At 37.2% G+C, this 25,519-nt stretch overlaps 1 protein-coding gene across 1 annotated transcript in view; it reads left to right on the forward strand.

Moving 5' to 3' along the window:
* LOC135464434 (hyccin-like) overlaps positions 1-25,519 on the forward strand; it is a 163,981-nt gene that overhangs the window by 81,966 nt on the left and 56,496 nt on the right. The window contains exon 6 of the mRNA XM_064741860.1: positions 23,746-23,826. Within this exon, the coding sequence (XP_064597930.1) occupies positions 23,746-23,826 (81 nt within the window). The remainder of the gene's footprint in view (positions 1-23,745; positions 23,827-25,519) is intronic.

A 25,519-nucleotide genomic window follows, 5' to 3' on the forward strand; every position in this document is an offset into this window, starting at 1 on the left:
TTATAGCTTGTTCGTTGTCTGGTCATATATGTAAAAGTCTGCGCAAAGAACTGTGTGATATCTAACGTACCTGATCATGGGTTTGACGTAGACCACAGACGTTTAGATTTAAGAAACCGAATGTCTCTCTTTTTTTTTTCCCCTTTCTCTTCAGCTCTCCTTCTCTTTTTCTGTCGAAGTGGACTTCCTTAATTATTGTATATATTTATGGTTGCTATGGGGACAGGAAATTGATTGGTCTTTTTTGACAGATTCAATTTTTAGTGACATCCTTGGAATTTCCCCAGACAGCATTTATTCTAATTTACATGAGCTTGCTGATCCTAAATTATATCTCATCTAGCCTTCTACTGCCACCATTAAAATCTGTACCAGCCGGTAAATATTAACGCAGAATGCAAAAAAATCCTGTGGAGAAATGCAATAAAGGTAACATTAGGAAGCAGACCTGCATTTGATATAATGGGTAAACATAATTTGAAAGAAAAACTGCTGTTTTCTTTGGAGTGTTTTCAAAAGAAAAAATTGAAGGGGAATAATAAAACAAATCATAATGTACAAAAAATTAATTTGGCAGATTGCATTACATATACATTGTATAGGTAAGTGTACAACTGAAGAAAAAATTAAGGAATGATAAAAACATTCTCTGTTTCTTGCTAATTTTAAAATGTTTTTGGATCTCTACAAATTTTGTGTATTTGAAATCTGAGCTCTGACTTTTGCCTCACCCTAGCATAGCCTGGCTTATATGCCTCCTAATGATCTGACTCTGTCAATCAGCTTGATGGTTTAAGTTCCTTTATTAGACAATGGCAAATGCATTGGCAGCTATAAGTGCCTTGGGGGCTTCGTTGGACAGCTTTTATTGTAGATGTGTCACACGACCTATTGCCATGGCAATCATTACATGCAATTTAATGAAAATTTATATGAAGTATACCTGATGCTAAGTTAGCACTTGGGGGGGCTCTCTAAAATAAATGGAAATATTTGCAAAATTAGATACTATTGTATTCCCTAGTTGACACGTATTGCTCTTGGTAAACCTTAAATTATGTGGCATTGTGCAAACCTAGTACATGATCAGGTCTAATGACGTTTAGGGAGATGTCTTTGTCGACAGGGGAATTGCAGAGCCAGTGGATGAATCTGGTTGCTATGTATATAGCGGATCCAAATGTTTGTATATGTAGCCCTCAGATTTTTACTCCATCACTACAAGCTCAGATCATCGCACAGATCATCATTTTCCATATCAGCATATTTCCATAAAATAAAAAAATAAAAAAAGACAAAGGAAAAGAAAAATGGCACAGATTTTATCATATGCATGTGGGGTTTTTTCTTAGCGTCCTGTTAAGAGTACAAAGTGGGTATTTGTGCATGAGATAATCGGCCTGGACAAACCACCCTGGATTAAGGTGCAGTTTCTCCCATGTGTAAGCTATGTTAAGTTCATACATTGCTTCTGAGCTCAAATTGAAAGAAGAAAACAATATGATTAAGTAGATCTTTTGAAGTATTGTAATTAAGAAATTGCAATATGGCTATGTTTGATTTGTGAACCGATCAAATATATGTGCCACTGTTTCAATAGAGAGCGAGTTTCAACATCTGCATGCATGCCGGAGGCGGAGTTTAGATGCTTAACATTAGAAAAAGGATTTCTGCTGGGTGGAAGAGCTCAACAAAGGGAGACAATCTGCCTGCTGATAGAGGGCAACGCTGTGACTTACGATACGTCAGTGGATGATTGCTGGTAGATTTTTGCTACACCATATCAGCAGTTGTACCACTGATTTGTTGTCTGTTTACTAACTCATCTTTACCGCCATGCCCTAACCAAGCCTCTAACATTTAAGCTTTTTGTTGTTGTTGTTGTTGTGCCTTTTGCTTCATTGCTTAATTATCTTCTTCCATCTTTCAGCTAAACTCAACTGTTTCAATTTCTTACACGTGCTCCCATCTTAGAAAGTCAAAATTGCATGTTTCTTAAAGTAAAATTTCACTTGTTTTCCTTTTCTACATTTTAATTACTTTACCGGAGAATTCCTTTCATGTTAATTTCCATTGATAACTTGATCAGTCCTTTTCAAGGTTGATCAGTGTTTCCTATTCATTTTGATTTGTTCTGTTTTTTTTTATGAGACAGTGTTTTGTAGCAAGTTTGTAAGTGTCACTATCTGTTCACCTATAAACACAAAATGATGTCTGAATCTAGGAGTAAATATTTTTATTATAAAACTTAAATCTAATCAGATTCATCCGTTAAGTAGACCTTATGACTTTTGCCTTTGGTGGATATCCATAAGGTGATGATGTTCATGTCTTGATCTGGAAAGTAAAATAAATTTTGCATTATGACGTTTCCCCGAGGGTTTATTTAAAGGTGAGAGAGCACTATGTAAAATAATTAACATCCAAGTTGATGACATTTGTAAATCCTGACCTGATGAATTAACCACTTCCTCGTTGTCCCCATGTGTAGATATTACCAAAGATGCTAAATACACAGATTTAATAGAAGAAAGGAAGTATTAACTTAAAATGTAACTCCACTATGAAAAGTTCAGTAAAGCTTGTATTAAGAGCATTGTGGAAATTCATTGCACAGGCTGTCAGACAGTGTCATGGGTTAACACCCGTTGCATCGGTATGAAGGACTTACGCATTCTGATTTAAAAGCCTTAATAAATGTGCTCCCTGTTCTCTCAGTTGTCTTTTGTCAACCTTCATATGATTGGTCTGTGATATACATGTATGTGTACCAGCCATTATAATTTGACATCAATGTTATAGAGACATATCTCGGAGGACATTACAGCGTCAGCATGTCCCTGTAGATTTCCCGGATGATTGAAATATATCAGTCCTGCTTTGATTCTGTGAAAGCGATGATAAAGCAGAAAATGTCGTGGGATAAGTCAATAGTTAATTCAACCTTAGATAATGAAAAGAGTTCCCTGTTTGCAATAATTAAAACATATCAATGTTTGAAGTATTAAATACAATAATGCAAGGAAACACAAAGAGATTGTAAATCATGACATAAGGTTCATATTTAAGAATGTCAGCCTTCTGATGAGGAAAATCATTGGATTGTTTATTTAACTGAAAATTTGCTTTACTGTTTCAGTTTTCAGAACATATTTTTTTAGACATTTATCTGTCAGACAAGGTTATAACTGTACAACCTGAAAAGCTCAGTTGTCAAAGTTTAGGCAATTCACATTTTCATCTTATTATTCCATTAATAAGGTAGAAAACATTTTAAAATGAGAGAATGAAATCTAAAAAAAACTTCCCTTAAATGCTATATCCATAAATCGTTGTTGTGATGTCACTTTCAGTTTCAGTTTCTTTCACCAATTAGAATACTGGGACGTAATGCTGGTATTAAATTACAAGTTCTAACAAGTTCGAAGGGTGGAGGTGTTTTTTTGAAAGCAGCACGGCTCTTTCATCAAACTTTTTCACTCATCAAAAATAATTCATCAGAGTTTGGATGAAAATCAAGCAACAAGGCAGCAAGGGTTTTCCGTGTATGTTTTCACTGTTGTTTTTGTGAGTTTCTGTGTTTTATTGTGTTGATTGAATTAATCACTGATTTCTAATTTTTCAGCCAGTTCCTGTTTAGTGATTCAGCGGAGAATGATGGAATACTTTAATAGCATAATCTGACTTTCAGGTGAATCAGCTGATTAATATGAATAGATAACAAGATGAGTGTTTTAGTGGCATGCTCATTAAGCACATGTATAAGAGGAGAGCGGGGTGTGAATAAAGCTTTATTTCGTCTATCAGTCTTTTTTTCTATGTTGGAATATTAAATGTGATGACAACACAGAATTTTGAGTAATTCTAAACCTTGCATTGACATCTAATATATTGCAATTAACATAACTGCATCACTGCTGCCACTTATAATTATTTACAGTGAAGCCCTAACTGTGATAAATTGGCAAAAGTCCGAATTTCACAATCTGTGTGACCATTTGCCGGCTGTCATCATTGCTCTTAGTTTACTCTCAATGCTGTATGGTCTTTTATATTTCATAAACAGATAAGGATGAATGCAATTTTATATTACACAAGGACATTTCTCTGTTTCAAACCCACCCCACTGAAATCATTTGTTCATATTGTTGGAACAATAAAGATGATGTATTGAACACCTGGTGGTATGATTAATTAAGCGAAATTCATGCAACACCACATGAATTTTACCACTGGCTCCTATTTGTGTTACATTACATTCTATAGTATTATTTTTATTCCGTTGGCCTATCATCATGATTGTATGGACATTAAGGTTTGTGATAAGTTGATAACCGAGCGCCATTGTGTTCATAGAAAACCGTTTTATCACAGTAGTTGTAAGTGTGACAGTATTTGCCTTGGTACTTCACCACATAGTGAACCAGACAACAGATTGTAAACACTTCATAAAATAATGAATTAGATCGAGAGTTCAAACCCATGGCCGATTTACTACAAGTTAACCAGAATGCACTAAGTGCAAGACTTGGGTACCTTCACCCTTTTTGTATCATGCACAAACCGCTCCATTCCTCAAAAGTAAAATAATAGATTGGTGCCATAGGACTTTCATCATTTCCAGAATATTCATTTGGCAAGCTTGCCTCTGGCATACCACTAGCTAGCAGGCTTCTAACATTCCACTACTACTCATCGGTTGATGGTACTGAAATAAAGCTTAAATATTATTTGTGGGTATGTTCACGCACCATCAGACCAACCATACCTTTCAGCGTCCACTCCACTTAACCATACGAGTAGCACACAACAAGCAAACCACTGGCCAGATAGAGACAGGCAACTCAGGCACACGCTAGCCATGAAGAGAAGTTTCACAGAGCATTATCACAGTTAAGCATGCTTATATGTATCTTCACCAAGGACACAGGGTTATAAAGACTCTTAGTCTGGACGTTTTGAAACTATCAATTGCCAATTTTCTGGATGATATTTGAGACAGTTAGTCAAACTGCCTTCTGTGGCTTGTGTGGGGTACTCTCCAAAAGGTGTCTATTTTTTAGTCCATTAAATGTAACTAATTATAAATTACCATATTTGTTCTAATTTTTAGGACTGATATAAGTAGTGCTGAAAGCAAAGAATTACATTTCTCTCTCAGTTTTTTTGAGAAAGTTAAGATATGAATATGTTGGTCATTAGATGTACTAACCATGTGCAAAAAAAAAAAAAAGAAACTAAGTATTCCTGTTACTGTTACATGTATACTGGTTAAAAAGAGCAGATCAGGTGTCCCAAAAATTAGAAGAATTAGAATGCACCTGACATAGTTATATCCATTTGGTAGCCAAGCAACCATTTTTGTTCAATTTTCCTCATAGATGGCAATTTTTCACTAAAAAAACATGATACTTGTAAATTTAGTCATTTCAGTAGGTCTCTAGGTAATGCTTATAAAAGAATAACTCAGTTAGAGCATTATACCACTGTTGTTTTATGAGCAAGAACAATACAGTGACACCAATGCGGTCGCTGTGAGTTCAAGTCCAGCTCATGCTGGCTTCCTCTCCGGCTGTACGTGAGAAGGTCTGTCAGCAACCTGCGGATGGTCATGGGTTTCCCCCGGGTTCTGCCCGGTTTCCACCCACCATAATGCTGGCCGCCGTGGTATAAGTGAAATATTCTTGAGTACGGCGTAAAACACCAATCAAAAAAAAAAAAAAAAAAATCAATACAGTGACAGAGATGTTCATGTACGGGTATATTTAATGATTTTAGTTAATCGTGAGTTAATTAGTCATTGGTTATGAGCATGCAATGTTGTACAGACAACTGAACAAAAATAAATATTCATATTATTATTTATGTGATATAAATATTGTAATCAAGTAAAAAGATGATCTAGTATCAGATAAATATTAAATAGGAATAGATTCTGTTATTATGCTAATTCTACATTCTCAATGAGATCAGGTGTCCCTTGCTAGCATATACCATGAATGCCTTCTCTATGCACTGCCTCTGACAAGCCAGATAGGGCAGAAATGTTACCCCCTGGTGTTCGCTCTGCTTGTAAAATTAAATTTTTTATTCACTGATTTGCATGGAAAGCTACTTGATGCATCCCATGTAGAGCTGCAGAGGGAAACACAAGCACTTGCATGGAAAGGCAAGTCATTCTGTAATGTTACTCAAGGGAGATAATCAGCCATGCTACAAAATGCCAAGGACTGGCATATGTGCTGGGAGCTTTTTTTAATGGATTCATGTGGATTATTGCAACATGTTTCAATTATTGTAAAATAAGAGCATGCTGTGATGTGCTCTACCAACATACACAGACACCTTGAAAGAAAATTTCAAGATTTTGAGTTTAAATCAAAGCTGTTTGAAGGTTGATATCTAATTGCCTGCATGTAAGTGTGTCTACTTCGGGATGGGGGGTGGGGTGGGGCAGTAGATCCAGGGTCAGTCTTGGGTTGGGTAACACCTAAGACCTTAAAAGAGGAGGAAGTTGTAGCTTCCTCACTTGGCATTCGGCATTAAGGCGATTATGGGTACCCATATCAGTGTAATGGCTCAGGTGGGGCGGCTTACTTGCCTTCGGTTATGCGTCTCAGTGAAGCAACACTAGATAAAAGAGCATTGGAAATAGTCCTGCAACAAGGAGTTACATTAAATCCACTCTAAGGGACTCCTTCATCGTCATATGACGAGTATGACGTTAAAAATTGTTAAGTACGACGTTAAACACCCAAGCACTCGCAAACTCACTCACTCATGTAAGGTTGTCCTTCATGGAAAGATGACGACCTTTGTTGGTAACTGTATGGCAACAGGAAAGTGTAGTGAGCCTAGAGGTTTTGTATAATTCACTTCGGTTAGCGAAATAATCTTCTTTTACTGTTTGGTCAGTCTTTGGAGTCATTCTGTAAACATGAAAACAGTCAATAATACATCATCCAATTTACTGGTTGAAAGAATTTTTTAAATATCATGACTTCAAAGCTGAAAGAATTCGGTTTCAGAAGTCAAGTCATCTTTTTCGTGTTATGAAATCTATAATTTACATATTTTTACATATTTCGCATATCTCCTGGGCACCTGCCCATATCCCAGCCTTAGACTTACTGTTGAACTAGTGATGTCTAATATATCCTTATTAACTAACATCATGTATTTGTTCATCCTAATGTGCCTATGCCATGATGCAAGGAGGCGTGGAAGTTGCTAGTATTCAAGCATTTACATGCACTTGAAGATGCCGTTCAACGTGAACCCTAACAGAGGTAAATTGGCAAGAGGCTGGATTTCATTGGTTTATTGGTGACCGTTCACCAAACATCACACTGTCATTGCTGCTCTGGGTTAAACTATCCATAATGTGGTGTTCCGTATAGTAAATATAACTTCCACATCAAATGGTGGGTTAAGTTTAACATAGTTAGGGCAGGTTTATGGTGAAGTTTAGACACTAAATTTACGCCAGCTTAAAAATGCTTCTAAATCCCTCATGATCTCGCGTTATCGTTGGGACAAAGTTTTACGGTGAGTGTGACAAATCTTGGCCACAAGGTCAAAATGTTTGATATTATATTGCAGACGTTAGATGTGAGATTTGATTCATTCTTCGCAGCTTAGCTGACAGAAATGCCCAGCTGTTTTACTAACCTGGAACTTGATCTTTTCGAGTGTGCCAGCTATCCTGAATATGCCGTACACTTTAAATATATCTCCTTTAATCCTGCAGTAATTCTGACTGCATATCACCCAGTTTTCCTGAATGATAACAACCATAATGTCACAATTAACACAATGTACCTGGCACATCAACAGCAAGCCATACTTTGCTATCCACCATTTTTGATTCAAGTCCGCCACGCTAAGCATTATGTTCACAATGATAAACACGTGGAATGTTGGATTGTAACCAAGACAATTGTAATATGGTTGTTTGGGAGATCTTCAATATTTGTTTTAATAATGAGCAGAGAGAACTGTAAGCAACTATTGTGAAAAGGGAAGATGATCTTAATTGTGGGAAGTCCATGATAGTAATGGAGCTACATGGTGGTTTTAAAAATTCTGATGCTGTTCAAGTTAATGCGTCAGTTGTGTTTGTGTGGTTGGTGACAGTAAGGTCTTAATTATTCCCGAATAATGAGGTGATATATTGAATTCAGACTCACCTGAAGACCACAGGAAACCTGCTTTCTTCGCATACAGCTTTGACACTTAAAGTAAAAGAAAGCTAAAATATGAAGTTAGGTTCAACATACAGACACCTGAAAATTATGCATAAAAATGCTTTCATTTACTTTTTTTTTTTTAGATTTTTGTTAAAGTGTTAGAAGGCACTCAAATATTTGAATACTATGGTGGGCTGTATGAGCCATACTGACGGTTTCTGGGAACTCTGACGTGACATCACCATTTTTTCCTGATGTTCACCAGAAGGAAGGATTTATTTCAGTAATCTTTTACTCATAGGTAAAAAGAGTTATTCCAACATTCAGTGTCGTGAGTAAAGTGGGATGAACTTCCCGTGACTTTAGAGTTGCCAGTCCCTGATAGAATGGTCCACCTCAGAATTCAAATGTTGAGCATTTACCTTTCATCACTGTTGCATATATACGTTTCATAATAAAATCACTGTGCCATATAATATGCAACTGCAAAAGGAATGCCTCTGACGTGTCTGTGAAGCACTTCTGAAGCCCCAATGTGAAGCATTAATCAAGTAGCTATGAAGTACCCGCTTTAATAGCGCTTCAGTAGAAGGGCATTTGAAGTCCCCAAACCTAACTTCATCGAGATAGAAGGAAGTGCCCAAGAAGCAGGTCCAAAAATGTAGGGCTCTGTTCTAGGGATCATATCGAGGTTACACTTTTTGCAGTTGAAGAACTATCCAAGTTTGTAGAGCACCTCTGAAGTGCCTCCTAGTAGCCTGCTTAGTAGTAAAAGTTTAATTGTGAAGCGCCTCTGAAGCCCACCCATGGCGGCTGAATAATTGTTCAAGTTTCAGAAGTGCCTCTGAAACCCCTCCTACTAACTGAACATAAGTAGAAAAATTGTGTAAGTTTAGGAAGCCCCCCTGAAGCGCCTCATACCAGGCTGTATGGTAGTGGAAAAATTGTTCAAGTTTGTGAAGCGCCTCTGATCCCAGCTGCTCACAGTCGTTTCAAATGAAGTGCATGGGAAGCGCTTTATAAGCGCTGGGGCTTCAGAAGGAGCACTCCAAGCCTGTTGGAAGTGCCTCTGAAGCCCTTGTGGAGCGCATCTGAAATAGGGGGCTTTATCTGGTGCAGGTGCTCCTTTTCTGGGCAGTGAAAAATGCCTTCACCTTTCTTTACAAATGCCAGTGGTTGAATTCCTCTGCCTGCGAATAGATCTAGCCGCCACTATTTGAGTGAAATAGTCTTGGAAATAGTGAAAAGGCCAATCGTTCACTCAGTTTATAGTCTGAGGATAAAGGCTGTCACATGTAGGAGAATTTGCCGTATTGAAATGTATGCATGTAGGTCATGTGACTTTCATTTGTTACCAGTATGTTGTTCATGAATCATCTTGTCTGAGATGTGCGTGTCAGAAAGAAAAATAGGTAAAATAATATTTTTGAATTTTTCATATACTAAGATTGTTATGCTTTCAATAAATTTGTGTCATCTGCAGACATTATAGGTAGATATATCCCCTTTCTGATTCTGTTGGATTCAGTTTTGCTTTTCTCTGGCAAAATATGCTCAGGCATATTCGACCGTTAACACTCTTCTGAATTTTGCAAACACTAACATTATGTGTTCTGTATATTGAGAAAAGACTGTTGAATTTTAACTACTTCAGTAGTTATGGTTTTATCAATGAGTAGCTGTCCTTCGGGGTCATGGAACAAATTGAATGGAATTGTCTTGAAGAGATTAAAAAAAACAAGAAAAATGTAAATGACATAAATGCAATGATAATCATTATAATCCATGGTGTATGATGTTCACAAATGTCCATCAGCACATTTTGAATTATTCATTTTTCTCTTGGCGGAAATGTAAATTTAACCTGTGTATTTTCCTGTTTTAAATCTTTGTCACAAATACGCATGTTCCCAAGCAAAAGCACAGACATTGATATATATCACTGTTTTGAACTCCTTTTTTTTTTTTTGTTTTCTAATTTTGCTATGCTAAATGCAAGCCGATTAAAAATTACACTGGAATAGTTAGCCTTTTGATTGTGATGAATTCTCAACCATAAAACACTTAACACGATGCATGGAATTCTTGGTTTTTATTTCTTAATACAGAGTTTATGATGTGGCCTAACATATTAAAATACAAAAAGCTTCTCACCTTTCTTCTTGAGGTGTATCGGCCTGGATAGCACAGTTGGTAGAGCGTCCGCTTTAGGAGCAGTAGATCCAGGATCAAAAATAGGTCGAGTCACACCTAAGACTTTAAAAAGAGGAAATTGTAACTTCCTTCGCTTGGCATTCAGCATATAGGGGATTGTGCAATGACTGGTTGACCCGTATCAGTATAACGGCTCGGGCAGGGTGGCTTACTTGCCTTCGGTAAGTCTTCTCAGTGAAGCAGCACTAGATAAAAGAGTGGTGGAAATCCGTCCTGTTACAATGAGGCACATTACCTAAACTCTAAGGATTCCTTCGTCGTCATATGACTGAAAAATTGTTGAGTACGACGTTAATCACCAAGCACTCACTCACTCACTCACTCACTAACTCACTCATTCACTCTTGGGGTGTAAAAAATGGCTTTGAACTACAGCTTTTGTAAGGTTCAAGCTGATCTTTGTCTTTGTTTTCCGTAATACCATGTTCTACGTACTCGTGCATCCTTTAATGCCTTTTTTGATGAGTATTACATTTACCTTATATCATGCATTGTGTACGAAGGTCATTTTCCTCTGTCAGTTTCTGGGATCGTCTTGAAACGTACAGAGGTTTTTCTGAGGATATAGTATTACATTTGCTATCTACAAGCAAGAATAACCAGCTATCTGTGCTTATTGACCTAAGTAACAAAGTCCCAGTGTGTTAGCTTAGTTGACCTGATAAGCATTGACATATATAACATACTCCACACTGTTTCTATTTGTGTGTCACAATTCATAAGGCTGCAATAATTATTTACTTATCTCATACCATAAATTTGTAAAATCTGAAAAAAAAACTTGGACATCAAATGGATAAGTCAGCAGTGTATTGTCAGTACTGGTGGTAGGCCAGTATTTGCTCACTGCTTGTAGACCAGTAAAGGCTCAATTCTCACACTGAAAGACATACTTTCTCACTGCTGGTAGACCAGTGGCAATACTGGTAGACTTGCCAGTAAACATTACAGAAGTGGGCCTCTTCTCGTCCAGTTACGTTCATTATGACGGCCCCATGTCCACAAATTGTTGTGGACCCTTGCTGGGCCAAAATAGTTTTGCACATGGACACATGGCAGTGCTGGCCCATCGCAATGGGCCAGCAGTTGACAAGCTTTGAGCTTAAACTGATTCAAAACATAAGGCCCCTCTCAACTCTTGGCACATTTAGGGAAGATGGTGACATTATGAAGTATTCTTTTGAATAGCCTTAGCTGAGGTAATAGTTTTTGTGAGAACAAATGATATTAATTTGAAGCAATGTACCTGAAGGGAAATAGAATTAAACATTGGAATAAAGTGACCATTTGGATTTGAAAATTGACATTCTAGTATTTGTCCAACATTTGCTAGAAAAAACAGCGGTTTGGTTTAATTTGTATACTCTAATGTTCAGTAATACATGTATATATTTGTTTTTGTCTGTACATCATCTAATCAGTGTATAGTTTCACTTTAATCAATGCTGTTGTTGTGGTTATATCAGGGAACAGCAGTTTTTAAGGTGTGTGTAAGAAAATTAAAGGACTGAAAGATTTGCGAGATTGAGTTAAAAATTAGTAAAACTGTACTGAACTTTGAAAAATTTTGACTTCTTCTCCGGCCGAAGTGGGATAAGGTCTGCTTGCAACCTGCTGATAATCATGGGTTTCCCCTGGGCTCTTTGGGGTTTCCTCCCACCATAATGCTGGCCACAATCATATAATTGAAATATTCTTGAGTACGGCGCAAAACACCAATCAGATAAATAAATCACAATTTTTTGCAATCTTTTATGGTACAACGTAGGCCAAGTAACAAGGCCGTAGCGTAGAATCGGAATAGGTGAATTTTCTTTGCAATCTTCTATCATGGACAACACAGGCTCGATAAGGAGCCATTAGAGAGCTGGAATAGGTGGATTTCCCACAATTCTTTGTGATCACCAATATGTGCCAGCATTGGCATGATGATGGGCCAACAGCAACAAAGCAGAATGGGCTCATTGAAATAAGCCAGTGCTGGTCTAACTTTGGTGCCGTGCTGAGGTGCAGTGCCAGCATTGAAACCACATACTGGCGAAATTGTGCTACTGTCATTGGAAATAGGAATAACAGTGTGGGCCCAATTAATTATAATTACTCGCTTCTGGCAGACCAGTACAGGTTCAGAACTGGTACTGAAATTCCTCAACCTTTAATTTAGATATTTGCAAGCAAATTGTGATAGTACAAGTATGCTGTTTGTGAAGTCCTGGAAATGGTGAAAATCAATGAAATTTTGTATCCAAAATCAAATGAGAAAAGTGTGTAAATTGCATGGAAACTTGGTCTTTCATATGCGAAAAGGTTGAGGGGTGATGGTAGATGTGGCTTGTTCACCAGTGGAAATAAGAATAAAAACCTAATTACAGCCTGGTATATCTTCTAAAACTTTATAAAACGATATGCATTTATGAATTAATTATTATGGCTCAATGCATCATGGGTAATATTTCAGTCATATTGCCTGGTGGTTCTATGTATTCTCATTTTAAAAAGTATTAAAAAAAGAGTTAAATTTGATGAGTCTTTTTGATCATTTAATTGGTAATTACACATCATACTACATAACATGTCCTTTATACAGCATCATTCAGTGTTTCTCCTCTTGCAACATTTTTAGTCTCCCATGAGCTTGAAAAACTTGGCTTTCCGTACTATATGCTAGTAATTTCACTTTTGCTTGCAAAGGCTGTGGAAATGTGCATTAAGTGTGTATTGTGGGGAAGTTATGAATATTCGTTATGAGTTGTGACTGTCCCCAGGAGAAATCAGAAAGAGCGCCCCCACCTCTCTCTGATGATAATTGTGGGGCGAGAAAGACAAGCTATAGATCAAAGTCCATGTCGCCTGCTTCTGTACACCCTCTGTGAGAACATTACCAGTTGTAGCTGTGATGACATGGCATGTACATTGGACATGCATAACATTGCATATGTTCAACACTGTCTTCGTACAACATGTAGTTGTGCCATAATTTACACCAGTGACTGTTTTATGACATACTCAAGAATTGTTGACTTATGATGATGACAGTAATGATGCCAGTGAGGTGTGAATTTCATATCCTCACTTAAATATGTGCATATATATTGTCCTTTGCAAAATGTCTGCACCAAAAACTATTATCCGTATCAAATGTTCTGCATTTTAAAAAATTTCAGCACTGATTTTTTTTTCCATCTTGCAGCCTGTTTCACGCACCATGTGCTGCACACACCACATAACATATTAACCCCATTCTCGTGCGGGAACGGGACATGCCTTAGTTGGTGTTCGAGAAATTACCAGCTCCCAGACTCTCGAGTCTCAGGTTCAGATAGCCGGTAGAAAGTTTACCGTACCATCCTGACAAAACGTTAGTTATCTAACCCTCTAGAGTACATATTATCAGCTCCCACAAAACCAGTAATATTCCCACTGATGAAAAAAAATACATTTCGTTTCGACAACTGCACTTGAGGGCTTGCAGCTGTCGAGATTATTTGCCACGCATGTTGTTCCAGCCATTCCAGTAAATTCTGTTCTCCAGGAAAACCCAATTGTTTATTTACCATTCATTCTATTTCATGGTTTGGTTGTGATGTTAAGGGGTTTTTTTTTTTTTTTTTTGGTTTTTTATTTTAACTCTTAATATATTGCCTTTAATAGGGACAAACGTTAACAAGGTTTGACCCAACACATTTGGACGAGGTGCATGTAATTGGGCAATATTATTTAGCATTATAAGTTATCAGCCCTGTCAGTAAACACTTACTATTAAGTACCGTCTTTGAGAGCCTTTAATAGGATGGTACTGCAGATAGTGAGGAGCTAGCAGTTTAGGATTATGGTGGTTTGAAGGGGAGGCAGACTGAGGCTCAAAACCTTAAATCTCGTCTGTGTGACCAAAATTTATTGGTAATAAAGCATTTTTCAGTTTTAGCAATGATTTCAAGATGTACTATACATACTGTAAGTAAGTCTTTCTGACCAACCATTGATAAAGAAGCCTAACAGCTGCGTGCATAAGCATATTGTCAGCTCAAACATTTTATCGGAAAGAATTTTTGTGATATTTATATTTATAGGGATCAAACATCGCTCTAGGTAAAGGACAGTCACAGTACAACTAATTTCATTGGATGAAATGCAAATGTAATAATGCAGAAATATTTGATGCATACGATTAGCATTTCTCTGGTATTGTACGTGTTGGTAGCTTTTTTTATTGTTAGGATAGTATCAAAATTGATTTTTTTTTTCTCAGAAGGATGTTACCGTACTGTTCTTTTCCTGTTCATTGGTGATTTGTATGGAAGTGTTCTTTGTAAGCAGTATGTAGTTGGCTGTAATGTCTAGGTTGTACAGAATTTGAACTCTCTTGTTTAATATCAAAATCAAACACTTGGAAGTTCCATGTGAGAGACATTAGCATCGTTCAGACTGATTTTGCTGTCTTCCTGCGAGCTCACTCTCCACATCCAGTGATGAAGCATCTTGGATTGACAGGTAATATTATATTGACAGATCTGAAAGTAACACCTCACTTTCAAAGCTTGGAGTGGAAAAGGCTTGATCAAGACATTAATTTAGACTAAAGTTCATTTGTTATTTACTTTTAGAATGACAGAGGCTGGCTAGTAAATACTAAGTTAACATTTAAGATCAAACACATTTTCAACAATGTTAGTTTCAAAGAAAGCCCACCTAGGCTTCATTTTTTAGTTTTTCATGAAGTTTTTCACCCTACTGCAATTTTGCAGACGTGAAGTACTAATGTAAATGTAGCACAGAAAGATGATTCCTAATACCTGGGGGCTGTTTCACAAAACAGGCTTAGGACGGTCATGTAGAGGTCCTTCTTAATTCATAAAATTTATCACCACTGTTCTCAGAATGTATTTACTCCCTAGACCAGTCACAAATAGGTCAGTTGTAACAATGAAAAACCTACAGATACGTCGGCAAATGTGGCCCATAGGTCAGTTGTAACAATGAAAACCCTACAAATCCGTCGTCAAATGTGGCCCACACTCTGACGCTGCAATAAACACTTGGTAAAACATGTCTGTTTCAGTAACCCACTTCAGAAAATGGACTATGGCAATATTTGCATGTACAACCGTGTTTCATCGAAGCTTATATTGTTTTTGTTTCTGTGTCAGTGTGTGTACAATTTTTACATTTTTCATTGAAGAGTTTCGGTTGTTGTCCAAAACTAGGTCACTGATAGGTGGGAGAAATTATAAAAGTATGGAAAGTTTGAATTGTATTGCTTATTAATGGCACTTTTTTTTAGCTCTAAAACACTTCAAAAGCTTTATCAATTAAGCAAGGTTTTTAGCTGTTTTCAGGTAAGTGTGAAGAGTTTTTCATGCCAAAAAAGAAAAAAAAAAAATTTCAGCACATCAACTTGCAAATTTATTAGACTAATCATCAGTTAAAATATTCTATTTAAATGATACACAATCCATTTTTTCTTCAAACTGTATGAAAACGTTAATCCTATGTTCAGGGAAGCTATTAATATTTTTTACATTATATTTTGTTGACTGATAATATGATAAAAAAAATTCCTCTCACAGTATATATCTGGTGCCATATTGTGTAAGAACTGGCTTGACTTATACACTGTGAATGTAGGCAAAAAAATTATAACTGGGTCACTGCTTCCTTACAGGCTAATAATTCAACTTTATTATACGCTAAGAGTGAATTATGTGTTGGAAGTAGTTCTGTCTTAAGAGGTTATACGATATGGATCAAGATGGTATGAATTAAATTTCTCTCCTAGATTTAAAAATAAAAATGTACTTAAAACTGCAATCGTAAGGTTTGGAGGATAATGCGGAAACCAAACATTTTTTTTGTCATTAACACTATTGCCTGGTGTGATGTCAGGCAAGAACAGGTACAGGACATACGTTGATCAGTGATGCAATGATCAATGATCGGTGATGCATATAGTCACAAATGACGCTGTACTACCAGACGCTGTTGATGTCATATGTGCCAAATTTTACTGAAACTATTCTTCAGTTATTGGAGTTAAATAATGTAAATCCCTTTGAAGCATGGTTTTGTGGCTTTGTCCTATTTGAATTTATTCATATTTTTTTTTTATTTTTTTAATATTTCCACCTTATTTCAATTGCAGCTAGAGTAGCACTTCAGTGGAATGGTTTCATCATTTCACAAGGAAAGGTATAGGCAGTAGTTCAATCCTAGCATCAGCGTAATGACCCAGGAGCCTCTCACCAATGCGGTCGCTGTGAGTTCAAGTCCAGCTCATGCTGGCTTCCTCTCCGGCCGTATGTGGGAAGGTCTGTCAGCAACCTGGGGATGGTCATGGCTTTCCCCCGGGCTCTGCCTGGTTTCCACCCACCATAATGCTGGCCACCGTCATATAAGTGAAATATTCTTGAGTACGGCATAAAACACCTATCAAATAAATAAATAAATCCTTGCCTCAAACAGGGAATGTCCCTTAACTTGAATCTGGACGTTGCTGGCACGATGCATGTGGAAGCATTTAACATCAGTACAGCTATTTTATATATGGTCTTACATGAAGGATGATGCTTTCCACAAATGAGATTCCAGTAAGCTCTGACTCTACTGGTTAAATCTTTGTGTCTCGCATGGGAAAATTCATTCAGTTACTTGCCAAATAGAAGTGGTTTTATACTCATGGAGCTGCATTTTCGGCCACAAAGAAAACTGTTCATGATAACTTTAAATAAATAATTAAATGAAGTTGGGTAACAATTACATGTACTTGCCAAATACAAGTGGTTTTATACTCATGGAGCTGCATTTTCGGCCACAAAGAAAACTGATCATGATAAATTTAAATAAATAAATAAATAAAAGAAGTAGGGTAACAATTAGTTTATATCTCTTTGCCATGCACTCCTTGCATGTGCTGTCAGCTTAAAAACTGTATGGCAGTCCTACACCTCGGAGCACATCATTGCAGATGTGTAGATGTGTAAGTCAACCTTGAAAACTATCCATTCATAAAAAGGTACTATTCAGTCTGGGTAATTCAGTGAAGTGTGAACAATTCTCTGGTTTAGTTCCATGGAAACCAACAACACTGTAGCTGCACGAGACCAAAAGAGTCCATTAGTCGTATAGTGGCGGTTGTGTTCATCAAATATTTGAACAAGCCTAGTGAACAAATATAGCACAGCATGAACACCATATTGAACACATTGGTTCAACTGTGTGAGGAAACCATCTCTGGTGATCAGACAGCTAAGCATTTTGGCCAGAGTAAACGTGTCACTAGAAGTCAAGTGATCGAAACACTCAGGGAAGGACGTTAAGGCTGGTTCTTGCTAATGAAGCGGTCAGATGTGAAGAAATTTGTCTTCACTGTCGTTCTCAGGCATGACCGGTCACTCTATAGGCAGATGGCAATGGATTTTATCCTGACCCCTATAGCCAGACAAGTCTGTCAATATCAGGTGGTTCTAGTCGCCACAGAGCGTTGTAACGCCCAATTTCATACTAGATGAGACAATCACTGCTGGAATGAGGAACCTTTCTTATCCATGCAATTCAGGCCTGTAATCTGTTGTTCATAATTGAATGCCTTTGTGATTTTCTTCATTTGGCAAAGAAACATAATCTTTGTTTTATACTTCAGTTTCATGTATCATTGATGGAGGAGTTTCAAGTGGGAATTCTTTTGTCATCAAAGGTAAAAACAGTCCCACTGTGTCAAGTGAATGGTGAAAATTATGCTAACATTGTTGACATTAATTTACTGACCACCTGTCTGACCCTTTTCCAGATGCAGAAATGACACCTCTTTCCTATAGGATATCCTCAAGTTCACAAACATTAAGATTCTCCGTCTTCATTCTTCCACTCTAAATCACTTTTTATGTCTTTTTCAGACGCCCATGTTATAGTGAATGTGATCATGTTATATGTGAATGTGTATTTGCCTGAAATTTTTGACAGGTCACATGACACAGACTTTTTTACCTTCATCGATAGAAGAGTTCGAACTCGAAACTCCCCTATTGCCTTAATAAGCTACTATCCAGTTGGGGAAGGGCCCAGACTGGCTGGCCTTGTGGTTAAAGGGGCTTGTCCTTCTATACCTGTGACACATGGGGTGCAGATTCACACCTGGTGTTGGAAGGGAATTTGTATTGATTTACTTGCTCTCATTGCTTACAGTGGACCTTGGTGACAGTATGCGGTCAAAAGCTTGCTTGGCTTTTTACACAAGGCTTTTCAACAAATGTAACATTTGTTGAACATTACTTAATGGGAGACTCAAGGACGAGCTTTTCAGACGGTTCAGTAGAACGCATCGTTTTCTTCTATGATGTTGAAATGTGTTTGTACTTCATATATCTCCATATATGTATGAACACACATACACCGATAATTGTGATGTAATAAAGGAAAGAACAAATGAGTTCACAGCTTTGGATCACCTTGATATGGGCGGGAAGGAGTTTTACTAGTTCCCTATTGTTTGCCACCAATACAGTTTGCAGATCAGTGAATGTGCGTCACATTTCGGAAAGTTTGTCAATAACTAATGGCGAAGGTTGATGCTTTTATGCTGGGCACTCGGATTTCCTTCAGCCATAAAGCAGACCATCATCGTATATATGAATGAAAAGTTCTTAATTAAATTAAATTATTGATTATAATTGCATTAAACAACAATCAGATCTAACAAATACTTAGCAAAGAGATTTAATTGAAACCTTCTGCGATCACAAGTGTGCTGTTCTATACATATACACCAAAGGGAAAGTTCTGTGTGTGTTGTCTTCAGATAGTCAATGCCCTAATTTTACAAAGATAATATTTTAATTGTTTACAATATATACATATATATATATATATATTTATTTAGTCAAATAGTGCATGAAGTCAAAGTATATAAGACGATTTGAATAAAAGTTTTGTTGTGTTCATTGATCTGTTTATAGAGCTATTTTTCACTTTTCACTAATTTAAACCATCAGCTTGAAACTTATTAAACCACAATGGTTTCGTATGAGACAAGCGACAGAAGGAAATTTCACTTAAGAATACCTGTGTTTTAAGCTCTGCATACACTGGGGCTTGGGACCCTGCTCAGTTTGACTGTTACGTCGAGTCTTAACGGCTGGTGTATGCGAAATAACAACATGACTGAACTGAAGCTGTCCATCAGTTTGAATGGTGCATGTTTTTGCACCGGTTCAATCCAAAAGTCGAGTAGCCATCAGTGACTTAGATCATCTCCGAATGATGAGTTGGGTTGAGTGTTGTCTTAAGCTCTCATGCGTGCTAAGCTCTTCTGATCAAATGCGTCTTATCTGTCCTGAATTTAAAGGCAGAGTACTAAAAATACCATAAAACCCATGGACTGCTTTAATAGTTAAATCCAACTAAAAATATTTAAAAACTATGGCTTTCAGTATGTGTTTGTATGAAAAAAAAATACATATATATGTATTGATTTATTTATTTAATTGGTGTTTTACGACGTACTCAAGAATATTTCACTTGTATGATGGCGGCCAGCAATATTGTGGGAGGAAACTGCGCAGAGCCCGGGGGAAACCCACGACCATCTGCAGCTTGCTGGCAGACCTTTCCACGTATGGCTGGAGAGGAAGCCATTATGAGCATACATATATATATAAGAATTTGCTCTGTCTTCAGGTTGATGTTGTTAATTAAAACAAACAAATCACCGCAATTCAGGCAAATCCCTTAAAATTTTTTCAATGCTCCTGGATAAAACCCTCAGACCATGCAGCCGTGTCTGCTGGGGAAAAGAAGACTTTAAAATCTTTGAAGTTATGCGATTTCCGAGGTCATTTTCTTGCTCTTAAAACTGGCCTTTCATTTTCTCTGTGACATAACATGAAGCCGTATATTCTGAAGAAGATCATTGTTTTGTTTATCCTTTGGGTTTGATCTGATTTTATGTCAGCATTATCCACCAGTAAAATCCTGCTCTGGCCTGAATGTTGTCTTAATCAGGTCATTTACAGCCTATGGAGAAGTGAATTGTAGCTGTAAAGCAGATCTTTTCCTTCACTGTGTGAACATTTTTTCCCATTTGTGTACAATTAAATTTTAGTTATTGTAAGGTAGGAACATGTAGTACTGAGGTATCAGATATTTTGAAGTTTCGGCGTTTCCCTGAGGATTCCTGGGCGTGTGACATTTGATGCAAGGCAACAGTTCTTCTCTCAGAGACCGGAAGGTGACTGAGATGGTCAGAGGTTTATTTCTCAGAGAACACTGAGCAACATTGAAAGAGAGAACTTTCTTTCACTGTGAACTGAAGATTCATAATGTGGCAAAACTGCTCACTATTAGGTTGTTTTCTCCTGCGCAGTAGTGGAGTTCAGAAATTGCAGGTGGAGTTTCACCTGTGTATAGAACAGGTTGCCTGACAATAATACTGGACTGTTTATACAGAAACTTTGGAAAACGTAGTTGTAGTTAGTCACACAGGTCGTGTATCAGCAGGGGATGTGGTTCCCAACTTTCATGCAGTATGAAAACATTGGTATCCCGGTAAGGTATGAACCTATGGAACAGTTGAACTAACTGATTATTTCGTGTGAACTTGTTTCTAGAAATATTGACGATTGTCAAAAGCTCTCTTATTGTACTTCATGAGTGAGTCTGAGTACTCTTGCCCTCATAGTTAACTTTACATAATAGTGATAATCATAAAACAAAGGTCCTTGGCGTGTTTGCTAGATTTTTTGTTTTACTGTTAACTTTATTTAGATTTGGATTAAAGCTGAATGTTTATTTTTGAACCATTCTTGAGTCATGTGAACTTTACATCGTGACAGTAGCCTAGATGTTAAGATGTTTACCTTTCAATCACAAGGGCACATGAGGGACTGATTCAAAACCAGCCTTAGACAGAGACTTTGTAGGTTCTCCAACTCTCACTGCGGAGGGCACTGTAATGATACTAAATAGTCAACGGTGCTGGTGATATTAAAAAAACAAATTTCTGCGAATAACAAGAACAGGTTTATTTTAGCAAAAATACAATTCAAATATTTCAGTTGTTTTGTATACACATTTAGGACACAAAATCCTGTAGTGCCTAGTGCTGTAAGAGCACAGTCATTGTGTAATTTTTATTGTGAGATTTTCAGTTATTCAGTGTTGTAAACGTAGCCCAATCTTGTGATTCGAATTAGTCAAAATAATAGTTTCCTCTTTGATGTTTACACATGTCATCAGCTGATTAAGTACATATATATCTGACATAGACATGGTTTTTGTACATTGTCATCCTCCAGGAACAAAACACCTTTCTAAGAATAGTTGATATCATGAAAATTAATCGTAACTACCATGGCAACACACATGAAAAACTTAGGTTGCCATGGTACAGGTGTACTAATGATCAAGCCTGTGATTAATGTGTGGAACTGAGCCGTGCACGGACGCTTAAATAATTTGAATTTAATTTCCCCAACCTTGGAAAGTAAAACTGCATGTACAATGTCTATAGCAAAGTTAAATTTACATGGCATGCACTTTATGACTGCAACCTGGTCTGTCTTCAGGTTGATGTTGTTGATTAAAACAAACGAATCACCGCAATTCAGGCAAATCCCTTAAAATTTACATGGACGTACGGGTATAAACATGATGGTTACGTCTGCATAGCAGTGCCATAAAATTGGTACCCTAAGGCAAGCTCTAAGGTAACTGCTCTCAGCTGCAAGGAACCGTACAGCTGCTGTATGGTACTGCAAGGATCACCATTCTACTGTACTGTGTAGCCACTGACTATGGTTATGATTATATAGATACAAAGTTTCCACACAGTACTGAACAGCCTTTGGACTTTGTCAGAAAGTACCATAGAGTTCATGGCCGTTGATCACAGATATCTTTGCATTTTACAGCTGTCTCGAGCAGAGGAATATGATGTTAGCCTAAATATGCATACTCCAGTGGATGGGTATTTCAGAACTTAGTTTCGGGGGTCAATATAGCACCAAATATGGTTTGAGCAATATTCTTTACAAAGAAGAAAATTTTTATCGGTATTACACATCGATATACAATGGTGTGAACGCACTGTTCACAGTGTATGATTTTAGACCGCTGTCTAAGCAATAACATGGACCAAGTACAAGTGAACCTCTGTTCACAATTACTAACAGAAGTGAACCACTTCACAAGCAAGAGCAGGGACTGCTGTCCTATACTAACATGGGAATGCGTTGTTCACAGTCATTTACTAACATGAACCGCCGAACAAGTTGTTCATAAACCCTTACTCTCACTAGGATATGAACCTGCCAGAGTTCACTGATAGGACATGGACTTATATTCATTTTTCATGTCATGATCATTTTATGCAGGTTGTGAGTTCACATTGTTACTTTTTCAGTTTTGCATGTCGGCTCATGTGTATGTCCATGCCAAATTATTCAACTATAATAAAGATGTCAAACGTATTTCATTTGGTTTTGTTGTGTATAAATGTAAACAGGTGAATATATCATTATTAATTCTAGCAAATATCTACAGCTTAATCACCCTTATGGTTCAACATGTCACAAACTGTAAACTCTGCTGCAGATTATCAAAATGCTCTCTGCTAGGTCTGCTAGCAACCTGCGGATGGTTGTGGGTTTCCCCAGCCCGGTTTCCTCCCAGCATAATGCTGGCCGCCTTCATATAAGTGAAATATTCTTGAGCACGGTCAAAATATACCAATCAAATAAATATATAAATAAATATCCAACTGCTCATCAGCTGATTTAATACTACATATAGCAAAAAACCACAGACTATATGCATGTATATAGAGAGTAAAAAAGCAAATGAGCCTTCTTGAATTTCTACATCTTTGTATTCCCGTTGCAGGTTTGAACATCCTGTTCTTATCATACAGAGGTGTAGAAAGTTGAAGGCTTTCATTTGTGGTTTCAGTCTGTCATTTCTCCACCACAGAAAAAATTCTGCTTTTGTTACCTATGTATGTATATATAGTCTAATTTTCAGCTTTATATATCATAATAACTTTACATAAAGTGTACACTGTTTCTGGGTTTTTGTTGTTTTTTTTTCTTCAGGTTGACCTTTTAAAATATGACTCTTCTGACTGATTTATACCTGTATGCAGCTTTTACATTTGAGGACATTTTATCTCATTGTCTTAACTTTTTTTCAGTATAATTTACTTACTTATTTGTTGTATGGAAGACCAGCAGATTTGATAGCTTAATTCATTGCAGTTGTTCATATCTTTTTATTTTCCATTGTACATTTTACATGCAAGAAATTTTATTGTTGAATTTCAATGATTTTTAGTTTATTCTATTATTTTTATATCTAGGAAATTGTTCATCAAGATGGCAAACCAAAAGTGGCCTCATTTCGAATTCCATCGATAGCACAGCCATCAGTTTACCATGAGGTAAGTTTTAAGCTAGTCACAGGACTGTATCATGATGTGAAGATAGGGGACTGCTGGATTAATACTCATCTGTTGGCTTGTGAGTCTCTACACCCGTTACTCTGTCAGTCTGACACAGTCATTTTTCAGCCTTTTTTCGAAACTACAAGAGTTTGGACAAAATAATGGCCATGTAGCTTTTTTCTTTTTGGCTTTTTTTCCAAGTTGGTTCATAGTGTTGAATTGTAACTTAGTGCGTGCCTTGCTGTCAGGAGTTACAGATCAGATTTGAATTTGGGGCAGTTTTGTCCTTTTTAAACAAAATTGTGACAGTGTTTGTTCACTTTTTGGATGTAGGCAGCCCAGATTTTTTTTTCAGAATGGTTCTGTTGAATTGAGAATTCATGCATGTAGCATCACTTTGACAAAGTTACAGATCAAGGTTGAGTGTTTCACCGGTCTTCAACAAATTTATGGCCATTTTTAGTTCAGTTGTGAAGTGTTGGCTGAAACTGGAAGGGTACTTGTATTGTTTTGCAACTCTTCCAGAATGCATGTTCCTTTCTTTTTCACCTCAGTGTTGTTGATGAAATTTTCGCTCATACATTCCTTGTCAGGTTTTGAGTAGAAACCGTATTGACCAAAGGAAACCAGATTGCCCAAATGAAACCAGATTACCCAAAGGAAACCATTGACAAGCCCTTAGCAATTAAGGCACATGTGCCTGACAAATCTCCTGACTGAATGCCTCTAATGAGCAGCCTGCACCCTCATAGATCTGTGAACAACAGGATATGACAAAAACAATGCTTAACAGAATGTGAGGGTCTCTCATAGTGTAGTGGGTAGTGAGCTAGCACAGCACAGTAACTCATGAACCCTCCTTTGTTGTCACTGTCAGCTTAAGTCCAGCTCATGCTGGCTTCCTCTCTAATCTAACGAGTCGAAAGGTGTGACAGCAACCTGCAGTTGGTAGGGGATTTTCTCCAGGCTCTGCACTGTTCCCGCTGCTCATAATGCTGGTAGTTATCTTATTAGTGAAATATTCTGGAGTTCTGCAGAAAATCCCAATCAAATAAGTAAATGAATAACCAGAATGAATAAGTTTAACCAGCAAATAGGGTTAGCCATTACAGCCATTGGCATCTCACTGATGAGGTTGTTTCTTCAAATCCACCTCCTGTTCTTAATAACTGTATTTAGCCTAGTTAGCCTTTTTTTGAGTGACACATATTTCAAGCCTTTTGTACCAGATTTAATATTTATCATCATTAGGCCACTTGTACTGGCCATATTACAAAGTTATGGAATTACAGGCTCAAACGTGAGAACGAACAGCTGTGTCATCTGGAACCACTGGTGTTCCACATGCGATCTGGCTATACGTAAGAGAGGTCCATTCATTCTGGATTGCCCTGCATCTGTTCTAGGCCCGGCATCCTCCTGTTTTATACTGTTACATAGTGACATCTCGATGCACACACTTTGTGTTCGACTGCAGTCATATTTGGAGTTACATGTAGTCTATTATTCCGACATGTTTGCTTCTGTTTGCATTATGGCTCTGTTTTATAGTTGTATTAATTCTCCAAGGCAAAAAAAATCACCAAATATGTACATACATGCATATGGAAGGAAGCGAGAAGTTCAAAAGTTTGTTTTAAATATGTACTCATCACAGCAAATATATCTCCAGGTGTCATTTAAAGTATTT

The sequence above is a fragment of the Liolophura sinensis genome, chromosome 4 (genome assembly GCF_032854445.1).
Source record: "Liolophura sinensis isolate JHLJ2023 chromosome 4, CUHK_Ljap_v2, whole genome shotgun sequence".
Taxonomy (NCBI): Eukaryota; Metazoa; Mollusca; class Polyplacophora; order Chitonida; family Chitonidae; genus Liolophura; species Liolophura sinensis.